We start from the raw sequence: 16,448 nt of genomic DNA, 5'->3' as shown, positions 1-16,448 counted from the left end.
TCATGTGGAAGCAAGTCATCCTTGTTCGAGGGACTGCCTATGATGATGAAGATGATGATTACCCTCAACCCCGTGCGCTCTTTTGTGCAGTAAGCTTTTATGTGGCACCTTATCGAATGCCTTCTGGAAATCCAAATACACTACATCCACTGGTTCCCCTTTATCCACCCTGCTCGTTACATCCTCAAAGAACTCCAGCAAATTTGTCAAACATGATTTCCCTTTCATAAAACCATGATGACTCTGCTTGACTGTATTATGATTTTCTAAATGTCCTGCTACTACTTCCTTAATAATGGACTCCAGCATTTTCCCAATGACAGGCTAACTGGTCTATAGTTTCCTGCTTTGTCTCTCCCTCCTTTCTTAAATAGGAGGCGTTACATTTGCGGTTTTTCAATCCGCTGGGACCTCTCCAGAATCCAGGGAATTTTGATGGATGCATTGGTTGCAATCTACCATCTTTGTAGCCACTTCTTTTAAGACCCTAGGATGCAGGCCAGCAGGTCCAGGGGACTTGTTCACCTTTAGTCCCATTATCTTACCGAGTACTTTTTCTCTAGCGATAATGATTGTTTTAAGATCCCGCCTCCCAATAGCCCCTTGATTATCTATTATTGGGATGCTTTTAGCGTCTTGTACCATTAAGACCGATACAAAATATTTGTTCAAAGTATCTGCCATTTCCCTGTTTCCCATTATAAATTCCCCAGTCTCATCCTCTTAGGGACCAAAGTTTACTTTAGCTACTCTCTGCCTTTTTATATATCTGTAGAAGCTTTTACTGTCTGTTTTTATATTTGCTAGTTTACTCTCGATCTATCTTCTCTCACTTATTTGTTTAGTCGTCCTTTGCTGGTTTTTCTCAATTTCCCAATCCTCTGGCCTTCCACTGTTCTTCACAACACTGTCTGCCTTTATTTTCAATTTGACACCATCCTTTGCTTCCTTAGTTAGCCATGGATGGTTCAATCTTCTCTCTTTCCTTCTCACTGGAATATATTTTGCTGAGCATTATGAAATATCTCCTTAAATGTCTGGTACTGCTTATCTACCATTTTATCCCTTAATCTATTTTACCAGTCCACTTTGGCCAACTCTGCCTGCATACCTTTGTAATTGCCTTTATTTAGGTTCAGGACATTGGTTTGTGACCAAACTTTCCCACCCTCAAACTGAATTTGAAATTCTACCATGCTATGATCACTTTTTCCAAGAGGATCCTTTACTATGAAATTAATTAATCTGGTCTCATTACACAGTACCAGATCGAAGATAGCCTGCTCCCTGGTTGGTTCCACAACGTATTGTTCTAAGAAACCATCCCGGATACACTCTCTGAACTCTACCTCAAAGCTACCTTGGTCAATTTTAATGGTCCAATCAATTGATCCAATATTGATTAGACAAATCAAACTGGTCTGGGGAGCCTTGAGGAGTTCATAGAGTGCATAAGGGAAGGGTTCCTTGAGCAGTATGTATTGGAACCAATGAGGGGGCAGGCTATCTTAGATCTGGTCCTGTGTAATGAGACAGGATTAATAAATAATCTCCTAGTAAAGGATCCCCTTGGAATCATAGCATGATTGAATTTCAAATTCAGATGGAGGGTGAGGAAGTTGGATCTCTAACCAGCGTACTAAGCTTAAATAAAGGAGACTATAAAGGTATGAGGGCAGAGTTGGCAAAGTGGACTAGGAAAACAGATTAAAGTGTAGGACGGTTGATGTACATTTGAGATATTTCACAACTCTCAAGAAAAATATATTCCAGTGAGGAGGAAAGGGTGTAAGAGAAAAGAGAGCCATCCGTGGCTAACTAAAGAAATAAAGGGCGGTGTCCAATTAAAAACAAGGGCATACAAAGTGGCCAAAACTAGTGGGAGGACAGAAGATTGGGAAGCTTTTAAAAGCCAGTAAAGAATGACTAAAAAAAATGATTAAGAAAGGGAAGACAGACTATGAAAGTAAACTAGCACAAAATATAAAAACAGACAGCAAGCGTTTCTATAGGTATATAAAAAGGAAAAGAGTGGCTAAAGTAAATGTTGGTCTCTTAAAGGACGAGACCCGGGAATTAGTAATGGGGAACATGGAGATGGCAGAAACTCTGAACAAATATTTTGTATCAGTCTTTACGGTAGAGGACACTAACAATATTCTGACAGTGGATAGTCAAGGGGCTTATGGGGAGGGGAAGGAACTTAACACAATCACAATTACTAAGGAGGTGGTACTCAGTAAGATAATGGGACTAAAAGCAGATAAATCCCCTGGACCTGGTGTCTTGCATCCTAGGGTCTTAAGAGAAGTAACGGCAGGGATTGTGGATGCATTGGTTGTAATTTAACAAAATTCCCTGCATTATGGGGAGGTCCCAGCAGATTGGAAAACTACAAATGTAACACCCCTATTTAAAAAAAGAGGCAGACAAAAAGTAGGAAACTATAGACCAGTTAGCCTAACATCTGTGGTTGGGAAAATGTTGGGAGTCCATTATTAAAGCAGTAGCAGAACATTTGGAAAAGCAAAATTCGGTCAGGCAGCATCAGCTTGGATTTATGAAGGGGAAGCCATGTTTGACAAATTTGCTGGAATTCTTTGAGGATGTAACGAACAGAGTGGATAAAGGGGAACCAGTGGATGTGGTGTATTTGGACTTCCAGAAGGCATTTGACAAGGTGCCACATAAAAGGTTACTGCACAAGATAAAAATTCATGGGGTTGGGGGTAATATATTAGCATGAATAGAGGATTGGCTAACTAACAGAAAACAGAGAGTCGGGATAAATGGTTGATTCTCTGGTTGGCAACCAGTAACTAGTGGGATGCCGCAGGGATCAGTGCTGGGACCCCAACTATTTACAATCTATATTAACGATTTGGAAGAAGGGACCGAGTGTAACGTAGCCAAGTTTTGCTGACGATACAAAGATGGGAGGAAAAACAATGTGCGAGGAGGACACAAAAAATCTGCAAAAGGACATAGACAGGCTAAGTGAGTGGGCAAAAATTTGGCAGATGGAGTACAATATTGGAAAATGTGAGGTCATGCATTTTGGCAGAAAAAAAATCAAAGAGCAAGTTATTATTTAAATGGAGAAAGATTGCAAGTGCTGCAGTACAGCGGGACCTGGGGGTACTTGTGCATAAAACACAAAAGGATAGTATGCAGGTACAGCAAGTGATCAGGATGGCCAATGGAATCTTGGCCTATATTGCAAAGGGGATGGAGTATAAAAGGGAGGTCTTGCTACAGCTATACAAGGTATTGGTAAGGCCACATCTGGAATACTGCGTGCAATTTTGGTTTCCATATTTACGAAAGGATATACTTGCTTTGGAGGCAATTCAGAGAAGGTTCACTCGGTTGATTCTGGAGATGAGGGGGTTGACTTATGAGGAAAGGTCGAGTAGGTTGGGCCTCTACTCATTGGAATTCAGAAGAATGAGATGATCTTATCGAAATGTATAAGATTACGAGGGGGCTTGATAAGATGGATGCAGAGAGGATGTTTCCACTGATTGGGGGGGGAGGGGGGGGGCGGGGGGAAACTTGAAGTAGAGAGCATGTTCTTAGAATAAGGGGCCGCCCATTTAAAACTGAGATGGGGAGAAATTTCTTCTCTCAGAGTGTTGTAAATCTTTGGAATTCGCTGCCTCAGAGAGCTGTGGAAGCTGGGACATTAAATAAATTTAAGACAAAAATCGACAGTTTCTTAAACAATAAGGGGATAAGGGGTTATGGAGAGCGTGCAGGGAAGTGGAGCTGAGTCCATGATCAGATCAGCCATAATCTTATTGAATGGTGGAGCAGGCTCGAGGGACCATGTGGCCTACTCCTGTTCCTATTTCTTATGTTAATATAAAGATTAAAATCGCCCATGATTATTGCAGTATCTTTCTTACAAGCCTCCATTATTTCCTGATTTATACTGTCCTACAGTGTAGCTAGTTAGGGGGCCCACAGACTACTCCCACCGGTGACTTTCCATTATTATTTCTTATCTCCACCCAAACTGATTCTACATTTTGATCTTCTGAGCCAATATCATTTCTCACTACTGCACTGATCTCATCCTTTTTTTAACAGAGCTACCCCACCTCCGGTCAGCCTGACATCAGTAGTGGGTAAAATGATGGAATCAATTATTAAGGATGTCATAGCAGCGCATTTGGAAAGAGGCGACATGATAGGTCCAAGTCAGCATGGATTTGTGAAAGGGAAATCATGCTTGACAAATCTTCTGGAATTTTTTGAGGATGTTTCCAGTAGAGTGGACAAGGGAGAACCAGTAGATGTGGTGTATTTGGACTTTCAGAAGGCTTTCGACAAGGTCCCACGCAAGAGATTAATGTGCAAAGTTAAAGCACATGGGATTGGGGGAAGTGTGCTGACGTGGATTGAGAACTGGTTGTCAGACAGGAAGCAAAGAGTAGGAGTAAATGGGTACTTTTCAGAATGGCAGGCAGTGACTAGTGGGGTACCGCAAGTTTCTGTGCTGGGGCCCCAGCTGTTTACATTGTACATTAATGATTTAGACGAGGGGATTAAATGTAGTATCTCCAAATTTGCGGATGACACTAAGTTGGGTGGCAGTGTGAGCTGCGAGGAGGATGCTATGAGGCTGCAGAGTGACTTGGATAGGTTAGGTGAGTGGGAAAATGCATGGCAGATGAAGTATAATGTGGATAAATCCACTTTGGTGGTAAAAACAGAGAGACAGAATATTATCTGAATGGCGGCAGATTAGGAAAAGGGGAGGTGCAACGAGACCTGAGTGTCATGGTACATCAGTCACTGAAGGTCGGCATGCAGATACAGCAGGCGGTTAAGAAAGCAAATGGCATGTTGGCCTTCATAGCGAGGAGATTTGAGTACAGGGGCAGAGAGGTGTTACTACAGTTGTACAGGGCCTTGGTGAGGCCACATCTGGAGTATTGTGTACAGTTTTGGTCTCCTAACTTGAGGAAGGACATTCTTGCTATTGAGGGAGTGCAGCGAAGGTTTACCAGACTGATTCCCGGGATGGCGGAACTGACATATCAAGAAAGACTGGATCAACTGGGCTTGTATTCACTGGAGTTCAGAAGAATGAGAAGGGATCTCTTAGAAACGTTTAAAATTCTGACGGGTTTAGACAGGTTAGATGCAGGAAGAATGTTCCCAATGTTGGGGGAAGTCCAGAACCAGGGGTCACAGTCTAAGGATAAGGGGTAAGCCATTTAGGACCGATATGAGGAGAAACATCTTCACCCAGAGAGTGGTGAACCTGTGGAATTCTCTACCACAGAAAGTTGTTGAGGCCAATTCACTAAATATATTCAAAAAGGAGTTAGATGTAGTCCTTACTACTAGGGGGATCAAGGGGTATGGGCGAGAAAGCAGGAATGGGGTACTGAAGTTGCATGTTCAGCCATGAACTCGTTGAATGGCGGTGCAGGCTCAAAGGGCCAAATGGTCTACTCCTGCACCTACTTTCTATGTCTATGTTTACCTTTCTGCCTATCCTTCCGAAATGTCAAACACCCCTAAATATTCAGTTCCCAACCCTGGTCACCTTGCAACCTTGTCTCTGAAATGGCTTTCAGATTACACCCATTTATTTCCAACTCATCTATCTTGTTACTGAGGAGCACCACTCAAACTCATACCTTCAGCAGGGCAGGAGTTGCCGGTCCTCACTGACCACAGGGAGAGTAGAAAATAAATCAATGAGATTCATCTAGCTCCCGTAGACCCTCCGCCCAGCCCCAGCAGCACCCCCTCCGCCCAGCCCCAGCAGATACGGATCAGCACTGACAGTATACCTTTGTCTCCTGGACTGTTGGTGTTATTGATGTAATGATACCATGGCTCACACAGCTCCTTTATGTAAAACTAGAGAGCGCCCAGGATAAGTTTGTTTCTATTATTCCACTAAGAGGAGTCTGGGTGCAATGAACAATGTGGTCGGGTGACAGAGAAGTAACGGGAATATTTAGTAGTTAAAACCCCATTCAACAGTGGAGTGTCCAAACGCTGAGCGTGGCTGAGAGCTCAGTCAACAGGGTGCCATGTTTCCAGTATCAGGGACAAGGGTCTCACTAGCAAATAAATTAACATTACTTTAAAAATCCGGGCCGGTGCAAGGGAGCTTTACGTTTGGAGGACAGTACTTACACGCAAATATTTCCCGTGAAGGTGATGTGAGGACATCGGTGTGGTTTACACATCACTGCGACCACAGCAATCTACGGAGAGAGGAGAGACAGTCTGTGTGAGACAAACCATAGCAGCGAATTGGATATAACAGGAATGGCTTAGAGATTGAGATGGAATCTAGTGATCCAGTCCACATGATGTCCAAGTGTGATGTATTCACCATCCCCACCCCAGTGGGCTCATCCCCATCACTGGATAAAAACTACACAATCACCAGAGACATTGAAAGGCTAAAACAAAAGCAGAATACTGCAGATGCTGGAAATCTGAAAGAGAGAAATTGCTGGAAATACTCAGCAGGTCATGCAGCGTCTGTGGAGAGATAGTGTGCTAACACCAGATTTGAAAGGCTGTATTTATTTGAACAGTCCCTTTAGGAGTAAGATTTCAGCAAACATCGGTCCCAGGTAGTCAGTCCTGTCTTGTTGAAAATCATCCTGTTTACTGTCTCCTCCGAGGACACCCCCATCTTCCCTTCCCCCGCCCCCTCGACCCCCACCACAGGACCCTCACCAGACAGACAGATACACTTAGTGAAATCAGGCAAGGATTCCGCAATAGGCACCCAGCTCCCAGACAAATCACTGAGTCTCAATGTGGATACAAGGAGCAGCAAGTAGGGCAGTGAGCTTGGAGATGAAGGGGGGAGAGAGATCGATCTGATCAATGGGTTCAGCTGGTAAATGTTGAAACCGAGTGGTTTGCAGGCTGTAATGTAATGGAGAGATGCCAGGGCACAAACTCAGAACACCATTTAGTGCCACATTAGTGAGAGAGAAAATACCTTGATAAGAGCTCACTCAATAGCTGAAGAGTGAACGTAAGACAACGGGATTCTTTCCCTTTGCGGTGTGTCCGTGCGGGGCGTGGGTTTGTGCGCGTCTGTCTGTGCGTCTGCAAGTCCGTGTCGCCCCAACTCTGCCTCCCCCAACTCTGCCCGCGACACCCCCCCCCCCAAAACTCTGCCCGCACCCGCCCCCCCCCCCCCACTCCGCCAGCATGCCCCTGCCCCCCTCTCCGCAAACACCACCTGCGTCGGAGGTGTTTTTTGGTCCAGTATAAAGTACTTCAATCCTTACCCCGCTGGCAGTCCGGATGGGTTTTGCTTTCAGTTTTGGCACCAACATCTTTTTGTACTGAGGGGGCACGGCAGCGATGATATCCACAAGGCGAGGTTGTGAGGTCAGTCCATACTTTGAGGCAGTCTTTGTTTTCACTCTTTTCAACAAAAAAACATGAAGTCAGAACATCAATAGACTATTAGCACAAATAACGATAGGAAAGAGAAAACAGCTGCTTGCCACTGGGTCAAAATCCTGGAACTCCCTCCCTAACAGCACTATGGGAATACCTTCACCACACGGACTGCAGCGGTTCAAGGCGGTGCCTCACCACCACCTTCTCAAGGGCAATTGGGGATGGGCAATAAATGCTGGCCTTGCCTGCAACGCCTACATCCCAGGAATTATTATTTTTTTTTTTAAAACAGAGTAATTTCACCCGGACCAGAACTCTCAGCAGCTGGAGTTAGGAATTTAGAACCAGTCAGACTGGGGCTCTGACTTGCTGCAGGACAGCGGCTCACAGTCCAACATCACCACAAAGCAATTCATCAACCTTGGCTGTTCGGGGAAGCCTGGGCTCCAGTTGCCCACTGATTAATAAATGACCTTTCCCATCGGCTGTGGCCTTTCCTGCTACGACTGCCGTCAGTATGAAGATTCCTGGGGGTTCTGAGATCCCTGCGCTCCTCCAATCCTGGCCTTTTGTACATTCCCGATTTTAATCGCTCCACCATTGGCGGCCGTGCCTTCAGCTGCCTGGGCTCCAAGCTCTCGAATTCCCACCTCTCTTCCTTCTTTAAGATGCTCCTTAAAACCAACCTCTTTGAGCAAGCTTTTGATCACCTATCCTGATATCTCCTTGTGGCTCGATGTCAATCTTTGACTGATTTACCCTCCTATGAAGCACCTTGGGATGTTTTACTATACTAAAGGCGCTATATAAATGCAAGTTGTTATACATTTCCTAGTGGAAATCAATGGTTACGATTTCAAAGTACATTTGATTAAATTAATGGCTGTACCATGAAAGACATCGAGTGCATTTAGTATTTTGCAGCTGCCAACATTTCAGTGGTTGTGTGTCTGGGAGTCTGCACCCGGAGCGGCTCAAACATCGATCCAGAGGGGGTGGAGGGAGGGAGACGTGGGGATCTGGGACCTGCCGATTCTTGCAACGAGTACGCAGTGACCCAACTCAAGTCGTCAGCGAACAGAGCTGCATAAGAACATCTCAGACCATCCTACTGGCCCCAAAGTTCAAGACCCGACACACCCATCACCACCAATAACCCGCAACTGATTCTCTCACCTTCAAACGGCCAGTGGTGAGGACCAGGCATGCCAGCTAGGCTCCACAATGAGGGAGGGCCCCCTCACCCTCATCTCCCCCCCAGGGAGGGCCACCCTCACCCCCGCCATCCTCACACTCATCCCCTGGGAATTCAGAACATTCCAAATATTTTCTGTCCCATTCTCCTAGTTCTATCTGATCTGTCTATTCCTGTGTACAGTAGCTCTCTGATCTGTCCATTCCCGTGTGTGTGCAGTAATTCTATCTGATCAATCCATTCCCGTGTACAATAGCTCTCTGAATTGTCCATAAGTTCTATCTGATCTGTCCATTCCACCTGTGTACAGTAGTTCTATCTGAAGGGCGCGGGGGAGGGGGGGGGGGGGAGAAGAAGGGTGGGAAAGGGCGAGGGGGGGAAGGGCGGGAAAGGGCGAGGGGGGGAAACAAACGGATCACATCCACTCTACGGCATACTTCAGAAATTGAATCTGTGGAACGAGTTCTACACAGAAATCTCACGTCTAGGTCTTAAATTGCTTGGCTCCAACTGTTTCCTGTCATACTCGTGCCAATATCAGAGCTCTGCTTGGTAACTGCGTCAATACTGCTCAAGTTGTTTCACGCAGATACTGACTTGTTAAGGTTGATGTCCTTCCCTTGCTCGTGGGCTTCAATCAGCTGCTTGAGGACATCGGCAATGGTCATCATCATCCGCTCAGCATGGCTGGCCTCCACTGAAAAAGAGATCAAAAGTTAACTCCTCGCTTTTATAGAACGCCTTTAACGTAGATGCATGTCCCAAGGCGCTTCACAAAGCCATAACCAGACTGAAATAGACCATGGACCATGAGTTATAATGAGACCTTAGGAGTGGTGACCAAAAGCCTATTCATAAAAAGGGGTCTTAAAATAGAGCAAAGGGGTTTCGGGAGGGAACTCCAGAGCTTAGGGCCTCGGCAACTGAAGGCACGGCCGCCAAAAGTGGAGCGAAGGGTGGGGCGGGGGGAGCGCAGAGGCCAGAATCGGAGACTGAGATGAGGCAGTTTTTGGGGTGGAGGAAGCTATAAAAATAAGCAGGCGCGAGGCACAATTTGAACACGAGGATGAGAATTTTAAACTGGACTGGTTGGTGGACCAGGAGCTAATCTAAATCAGCGAGAATAGGGATGATAGGAGAGCAGGACTTGGTGCAGGATAGAACACGGGGCTAGATAAGAAAAGTTTACGCAGGGTGGAAGATAGGAGGCCAGTCCAAAGAGCATTGGAATAGTCGAGTCTAGAGGTAATGTATTAGCATGGGTAAACAATTGATTAACGGATAGAAAGTAGGAATAAACACATAATTTTCAGTTTGGCAGGCTATAACTAGTGGGGTGCCACAGGGATCAGTGCTGGGGCCTCAACTATTTACAATTTATATTAATGACTTAGATGAAAGGACCGAGTGTAATGTATCCAAGTTGCCTGACAATACAAAGGGAGGATCCAAAGAGCCTGCAAAGGGATATAGGCAGGTTAAGTGAGTGGGCAGTAAGGTGGCAGATGGAGTTCAACGTGGGGAAATGTGAGGTTATTCACTTTGATAGGAAGAATAGAAAAGCAGAATAGTTTTTAAATGGTGAGAAACTATTAAATGTTGGTATTCAGAAAGATTTATTTGTCCTCGCACAGGAAACCGAGTGAGCATGCAGGTACAGCAAGCAATTAGGAAGGCAAATGGCATGTTGGCCTTCATTGCAAGGGGGTTTGAGTTCAAGAGTAAGGACAGGGCTTTGGTAAGATTACACTTGGGGAGTCCTGTGCAGTTTTGGTCTCCTTATCTGATGAAGGATTATACTTGCCTTAAAGGTGGTGCAGCTAAATTGATCCCTGGGAGGAGGTTACAGAGATAGGGAGGGGTGTAGGGCTGGAGGAGGTTACAGAGATAGGGAGGGGTGTAGGGCTGGAGGAGGTTACAGAGAATGGGAGTGTTGTAGGGCTGGAGGAGGTTACAGAGATGGGGAGGGGTGTAGGGCTGGAGGAGGTTACAGAGATAGGGAGGGTTGTAGGGCTGGAGGAGGTTAGAGACAGGGAGGGTTGTAGGGCTGGAGGAGGTTAGAGATAGGGAGGGTTGTAGGGCTAGAAGAGGTTACAGAGATAGGGAGGGTTGTAGGGCTGGAGGAGGTTAGAGATAGGGAGGGTTGTAGGGCTGGAGGTTACAGAGATAGGGAGAGTTGTAGGGCTGGAGGAGGTTACAGAGATAGGGAGGGGTGTAGGATGGGGGAGGTTATAGATAGGGAGGGGTGTAGGGCTGGGGGAGATTACAGAGATAGGGAGGGGTGTAGGGCTGGGGGAGATTACAGAGATAGGGAGGGGTGTAGGGCTGGAGGTTACAGAGATAGGGAGGGGTGTAGGGCTGGGGGAGATTACAGAGATAGGGAGGGGTGTAGGGCTGGAGGTTACAGAGATAGGGAGAGGTGTCGGGCTGGAGGAGGTTACAGAGATAGGGAGGGTTGGAGGGCTGGAGGAGGTTAGAGACAGGGAGGGTTGTAGGGCTGGAGGAGGTTAGAGACAGGGAGGGTTGTAGGGCTGGAGGAGGTTAGAGATAGGGAGGGTTGTAGGGCTAGAAGAGGTTACAGAGATAGGGAGGGTTGTAGGGCTGGAGGAGGTTAGAGATAGGGAGGGTTGTAGGGCTGGAGGAGGTTAGAGATAGGGAGGGTTGTAGGGCTGGAGGAGGTTACAGAGATAGGGAGAGTTGTAGGGCTGGAGGAGGTTACAGAGATAGGGAGGGTTTAGGGCTGGGGGAGGTTAGAGATAGGGAGGGGTGTAGGGCTGGGGAGGTTAGAGATAGGGAGGGGTGTAGGGCTGGGGAGCTTAGAGATAGGGAGGGGTGTAGGGCTGGGGGAGGTTAGAGATAGGGAGGGGTGTAGGGCTGGAGGAGGTTACAGAGATAGGGAGGGGTGTAGGGCTGGGGGAGGTTAGAGATAGGGAAGGGTGTAGGGCTGGGGGAGGTTAGAGATAGGGAGGGGTGTAGGGCTGGAGGCGGTTACAGAGATAGGGAGGGGTGTAGGGCTGGGGGAGGTTATAGATAGGGAGGTGTGTAGGGCTGGGGGAGATTAGAGATAGGGAGGGGTGTAGGGCTGGGGGAGATTACAGAGATAGGGAGGGGTGTAGGGCTGGAGGTTACAGAGATAGGGAGGGGTGTAGGGCTGGGGGAGATTACAGAGATAGGGAGGGGTGTAGGGCTGGAGGTTACAGAGATAGGGAGAGGTGTAGGGCTGGAGGAGGTTACAGAGATAGGGAGGGGTGTAGGATGGGGGAGGTTAGAGATAGGGAGGGGTGTAGGGCTGGGGGAGGTTACAGAGATAGGGAGGGGTGTAGGAGGTTACAGAGATAGGGAGGGGTGTAGGGCTGGGGGAGGTTAGAGATAGGGAGGGGTGTAGGGCTGGGGGAGGTTAGAGATAGGGAGGGGTGTAGAATGGGGGAGGTTAGAGATAGGGAGGGGTGTAGGATGGGGGAGGTTACAGAGATAGGGAGGGGTGTAGGGGTGTAGGATGGGGGAGGTTACAGAGATAGGGAGGGGTGTAGGAGGTTACAGAGATAGGGAGGGGTGTAGGGCTGGGGGAGGTTAGAGATAGGGAGGGGTGTAGGGCTGGGGGAGGTTAGAGATAGGGAGGGGTGTAGAATGGGGGAGGTTAGAGATAGGGAGGGGTGTAGGATGGGGGAGGTTAGAGATAGGGAGGAGTGTAGGATGGGGGAGGTTAGAGATAGGGAGGGGTGTAGGGCTGGAGGAGGTTAGAGATAGGGAGGGGTGTAGGGCTGGGGGAGGGTAGAGATAGGGAGGGGTGTAGGGCTGGGGGAGATTACAGAGATAGGGAGGGGTGTAGGGCTGGAGGTTACAGAGATAGGGAGGGGTGTAGGGCTGGGGGAGATTACAGAGATAGGGAGGGGTGTAGGGCTGGGGGAGATTACAGAGATAGGGAGGGGTGTAGGGCTGGAGGTTACAGAGATAGGGAGAGGTGTAGGGCTGGAGGAGGTTACAGAGATAGGGAGGGGTGTAGGATGGGGGAGGTTAGAGATAGGGAGGGGTGTAGGGCTGGGGGAGGTTAGAGATAGGGAGGGGTGTAGGGCTGGGGGAGGTTACAGAGATAGGGAGGGGTGTAGGGGTGTAGGATGGGGGAGGTTACAGAGATAGGGAGGGGTGTAGGGGTGTAGGATGGGGGAGGTTACAGAGATAGGGAGGGGTGTAGGAGGTTACAGAGATAGGGAGGGGTGTAGGGCTGGGGGAGGTTAGAGATAGGGAGGGGTGTAGGGCTGGGGGAGGTTAGAGATAGGGAGGGGTGTAGAATGGGGGAGGTTAGAGATAGGGAGGGGTGTAGGATGGGGGAGGTTAGAGATAGGGAGGAGTGTAGGATGGGGGAGGTTAGAGATAGGGAGGGGTGTAGGGCTGGAGGAGGTTACAGAGATAGGGAGGGGTGTAGGGCTGGGGGAGGGTAGAGATAGGGAGGGGTGTAGGGCTGGAGGAGGTTACAGAGATAGGGAGGGGTGTAGGATGGGGGAGGTTAGAGATAGGGAGGGGTGTAGGATGGGGGAGGTTAGAGATAGGGAGGGGTGTAGGATGGGGGAGGTTAGAGATAGGGAGGGGTGTAGGGCTGGGGGAGGTTAGAGATAGGGAGGGGTGTAGGGCTGGGGGAGGTTAGAGATAGGGAGGGGTGTAGGGCTGGAGGAGGTTACAGAGATAGGGAGGGGTGTAGGGCTGGAGGAGGTTACAGAGATAGGGAGGGGTGTAGGGCTGGGGGAGGGTAGAGATAGGGAGGGGTGTAGGGCTGGAGGAGGTTACAGAGATAGGGAGGGGTGTAGGATGGGGGAGGTTAGAGATAGGGAGGGGTGTAGGGCTGGGGGAGGTTAGAGATAGGGAGGGGTGTAGGGCTGGGGGAGGTTACAGAGATAGGGAGGGGTGTAGGAGGTTACAGAGATAGGGAGGGGTGTAGGGCTGGGGGAGGTTAGAGATAGGGAGGGGTGTAGGGCTGGGGGAGGTTAGAGATAGGGAGGGGTGTAGAATGGGGGAGGTTAGAGATAGGGAGGGGTGTAGGATGGGGGAGGTTAGAGATAGGGAGGAGTGTAGGATGGGGGAGGTTAGAGATAGGGAGGGGTGTAGGGCTGGAGGAGGTTACAGAGATAGGGAGGGGTGTAGGGCTGGGGGAGGGTAGAGATAGGGAGGGGTGTAGGGCTGGAGGAGGTTACAGAGATAGGGAGGGGTGTAGGATGGGGGAGGTTAGAGATAGGGAGGGGTGTAGGATGGGGGAGGTTAGAGATAGGGAGGGGTGTAGGATGGGGGAGGTTAGAGATAGGGAGGGGTGTAGGGCTGGGGGAGGTTAGAGATAGGGAGGGGTGTAGGGCTGGGGGAGGTTAGAGATAGGGAGGGGTGTAGGGCTGGAGGAGGTTACAGAGATAGGGAGGGGTGTAGGGCTGGAGGAGGTTACAGAGATAGGGAGGGGTGTAGGGCTGGGGGAGGGTAGAGATAGGGAGGGGTGTAGGGCTGGAGGAGGTTACAGAGATAGGGAGGGGTGTAGGATGGGGGAGGTTAGAGATAGGGAGGGGTGTAGGGCTGGGGGAGGTTAGAGATAGGGAGGGGTGTAGGGCTGGGGGAGGTTAGAGATAGGGAGGGGTGTAGGGCTGGAGGAGGTTACAGAGATAGGGAGGGGTGTAGGATGGGGGAGGGGTGTAGGATGGGGGAGGGGTGTAGGATGGGGGAGGGGTGTAGGATGGGGGAGGGGTGTAGGATGGGGGAGGTTAGGGATGGGGGAGGGGTGTAGGATGGGGGAGGTTAGAGATAGGGAGGGGTGTAGGATGGGGGAGGTTAGAGATAGGGAGGGGTGTAGGATGGGGGAGGTTACAGAGATAGGGAGGGGTGTAGGATGGGGGAGGTTAGAGATAGGGAGGGGTGTAGGGCTGGGGGAGGTTAGAGATAGGGAGGGGTGTAGGGCTGGGGGAGGTTAGAGATAGGGAGGGGTGTAGGGCTGGGGGAGGTTAGAGATAGGGAGGGGTGTAGGGCTGGAGGAGGTTACAGAGATAGGGAGGGGTGTAGGATGGGGGAGGGGTGTAGGATGGGGGAGGGGTGTAGGATGGGGGAGGGGTGTAGGATGGGGGAGGGGTGTAGGATGGGGGAGGGGTGTAGGATGGGGGAGGGGTGTAGGATGGGGGAGGGGTGTAGGATGGGGGAGGGGTGTAGGATGGGGGAGGGGTGTAGGATGGGGGAGGTTAGAGATAGGGAGGGGTGTAGGATGGGGGAGGTTAGAGATAGGGAGGGGTGTAGGATGGGGGAGGTTAGAGATAGGGAGGGGTGTAGGATGGGGGAGGTTAGAGATAGGGAGGGGTGTAGGATGGGGGAGGTTAGAGATAGGGAGGGGTGTAGGATGGGGGAGGTTAGAGATAGGGAGGGGTGTAGGATGGGGGAGGTTAGAGATAGGGAGGGGTGTAGGATGGGGGAGGTTAGAGATAGGGAGGGTGTAGGATGGGGGAGGTTAGAGATAGGGAGGGGTGTAGGATGGGGGAGGTTAGAGATAGGGAGGGGTGTAGGATGGGGGAGGTTAGAGATAGGGAGGGTGTAGGATGGGGGAGGTTAGAGATAGGGAGGGGTGTAGGATGGGGGAGGTTAGAGATAGGGAGGGGTGTAGGATGGGGGAGGTTAGAGATAGGGAGGGTGTAGGATGGGGGAGGTTAGAGATAGGGAGGGGTGTAGGATGGGGGAGGTTAGAGATAGGGAGGGTGTAGGATGGGGGAGGTTAGAGATAGGGAGGGGTGTAGGATGGGGGAGGTTAGAGATAGGGAGGGTGTAGGATGGGGGAGGTTAGAGATAGGGAGGGGTGTAGGATGGGGGAGGTTAGAGATAGGGAGGGGTGTAGGATGGGGGAGGTTAGAGATAGGGAGGGGTGTAGGGCTGGAGGAGGTTACAGAGATAGGGAGGGTGTAGGATGGTGGAGGTTAGAGATAGGGAGGGACGAGGCCGTGGATTTGAAAACAAGGATTCTGACATCATCCCGGTGAATCTTTTTTGCCTCAATATCCTTTTTATAACCTGGAGATCAAAACTGTGCACAATACTCCGTGTGGTCTAACCAAGCTCCTGCTGTTGTGTGGCTACAGACTGAAGCACAGCTGGGTCTTTGCAGCGACTTTAGTTTCCTTTGAACACATTTGCTGTGAGTTATAAATATCGGAGATTTGGGGCTGTTGGAGCCTCCAAGAAAATCCAACCCGAGCTGGCCACCGGGGGCCCGGGCCCCGCACGCCGCGCCCCTTCTGCGAGCTCCTGCCCCGGCCCTAGGCCCAGCCGCACCGACCTTTCCTGCGCGCTTTCCCCATCCCGGCTCCGGACACTCGGGCAGCCGCCGTAAATCCGCAGCTCGGCACTGACGCGAAATGAACAGCGAGGTGTCGCAAACCGGCTCGAGCTCCTCGGGGCGGGGCGGGGCGGGGCGGCGCAAAGGTCACGTGTTCAGGGGCGGGGCTTGTCCTTAGTGGGTGGGGTTTGACCTCAGGGGATGAGGTTTGACTTCAGGGAGTGGGGGTTGACCTCAGGGAATGGGGTTTGACCTCAGGGAGTGGGGGTTGACCTCTGTGGATGGGGTTTGACCTCAGGGAGTGGGGGTTGACCTCTGGGGATGGGGTTTGACCTCAGGGAGTGGGGGTTGACCTCTGGGGATGGGGTTTGACCTCAGAGGCGCAGTTTGATCTCCGGGGATGGGGGTTGACCTCAGGGGATGGGGTTTGACTTCAGGGAGTGGGGGTTGACCTCTGGGGATGGGGTTTGACCTCAGAGGCGCAGTTTGACCTCAGGGAGTGGGGGTTGACCTCAGGGGATGGGGATAGACTTCAGGGAGTGGGGGTTGACCTCTGGGGATGGGGTT

The 16,448-nt window shown here is 50.2% G+C and overlaps 1 protein-coding gene across 3 annotated transcripts in view; it reads right to left on the bottom strand.

Annotated features, from left to right (window-relative positions):
- elp3 (elongator acetyltransferase complex subunit 3) overlaps positions 1-16,448 on the bottom strand; it is a 210,368-nt gene that overhangs the window by 108,107 nt on the left and 85,813 nt on the right. Inside the window, exons 1-4 of one of the 3 annotated variants that reach the window (XM_070884782.1) lie at positions 15,882-16,003; positions 9,194-9,293; positions 7,284-7,422; positions 6,163-6,233 (exon numbers count right to left, since the gene is read on the bottom strand). In XM_070884782.1, coding sequence (XP_070740883.1) covers positions 6,163-6,233; positions 7,284-7,422; positions 9,194-9,293; positions 15,882-15,903 — 332 coding nt within the window. In that variant the 5' untranslated portion in view covers positions 15,904-16,003. Of the gene's footprint in view, positions 1-6,162; positions 6,234-7,283; positions 7,423-9,193; positions 9,294-10,400; positions 10,509-15,881; positions 16,004-16,448 lie in introns of those variants that run through there. The other 2 variants (XM_070884783.1, XM_070884784.1) reach the window with 2 other exon arrangements.

The sequence above is a fragment of the Pristiophorus japonicus genome, chromosome 7 (assembly GCF_044704955.1).
Source record: "Pristiophorus japonicus isolate sPriJap1 chromosome 7, sPriJap1.hap1, whole genome shotgun sequence".
Lineage (NCBI taxonomy): Eukaryota > Metazoa > Chordata > Chondrichthyes > Pristiophoridae > Pristiophorus > Pristiophorus japonicus.
The sequence above is the reverse complement of the archived record's forward strand: the minus strand, read 5'-3'. Positions and strand labels throughout refer to the sequence as shown.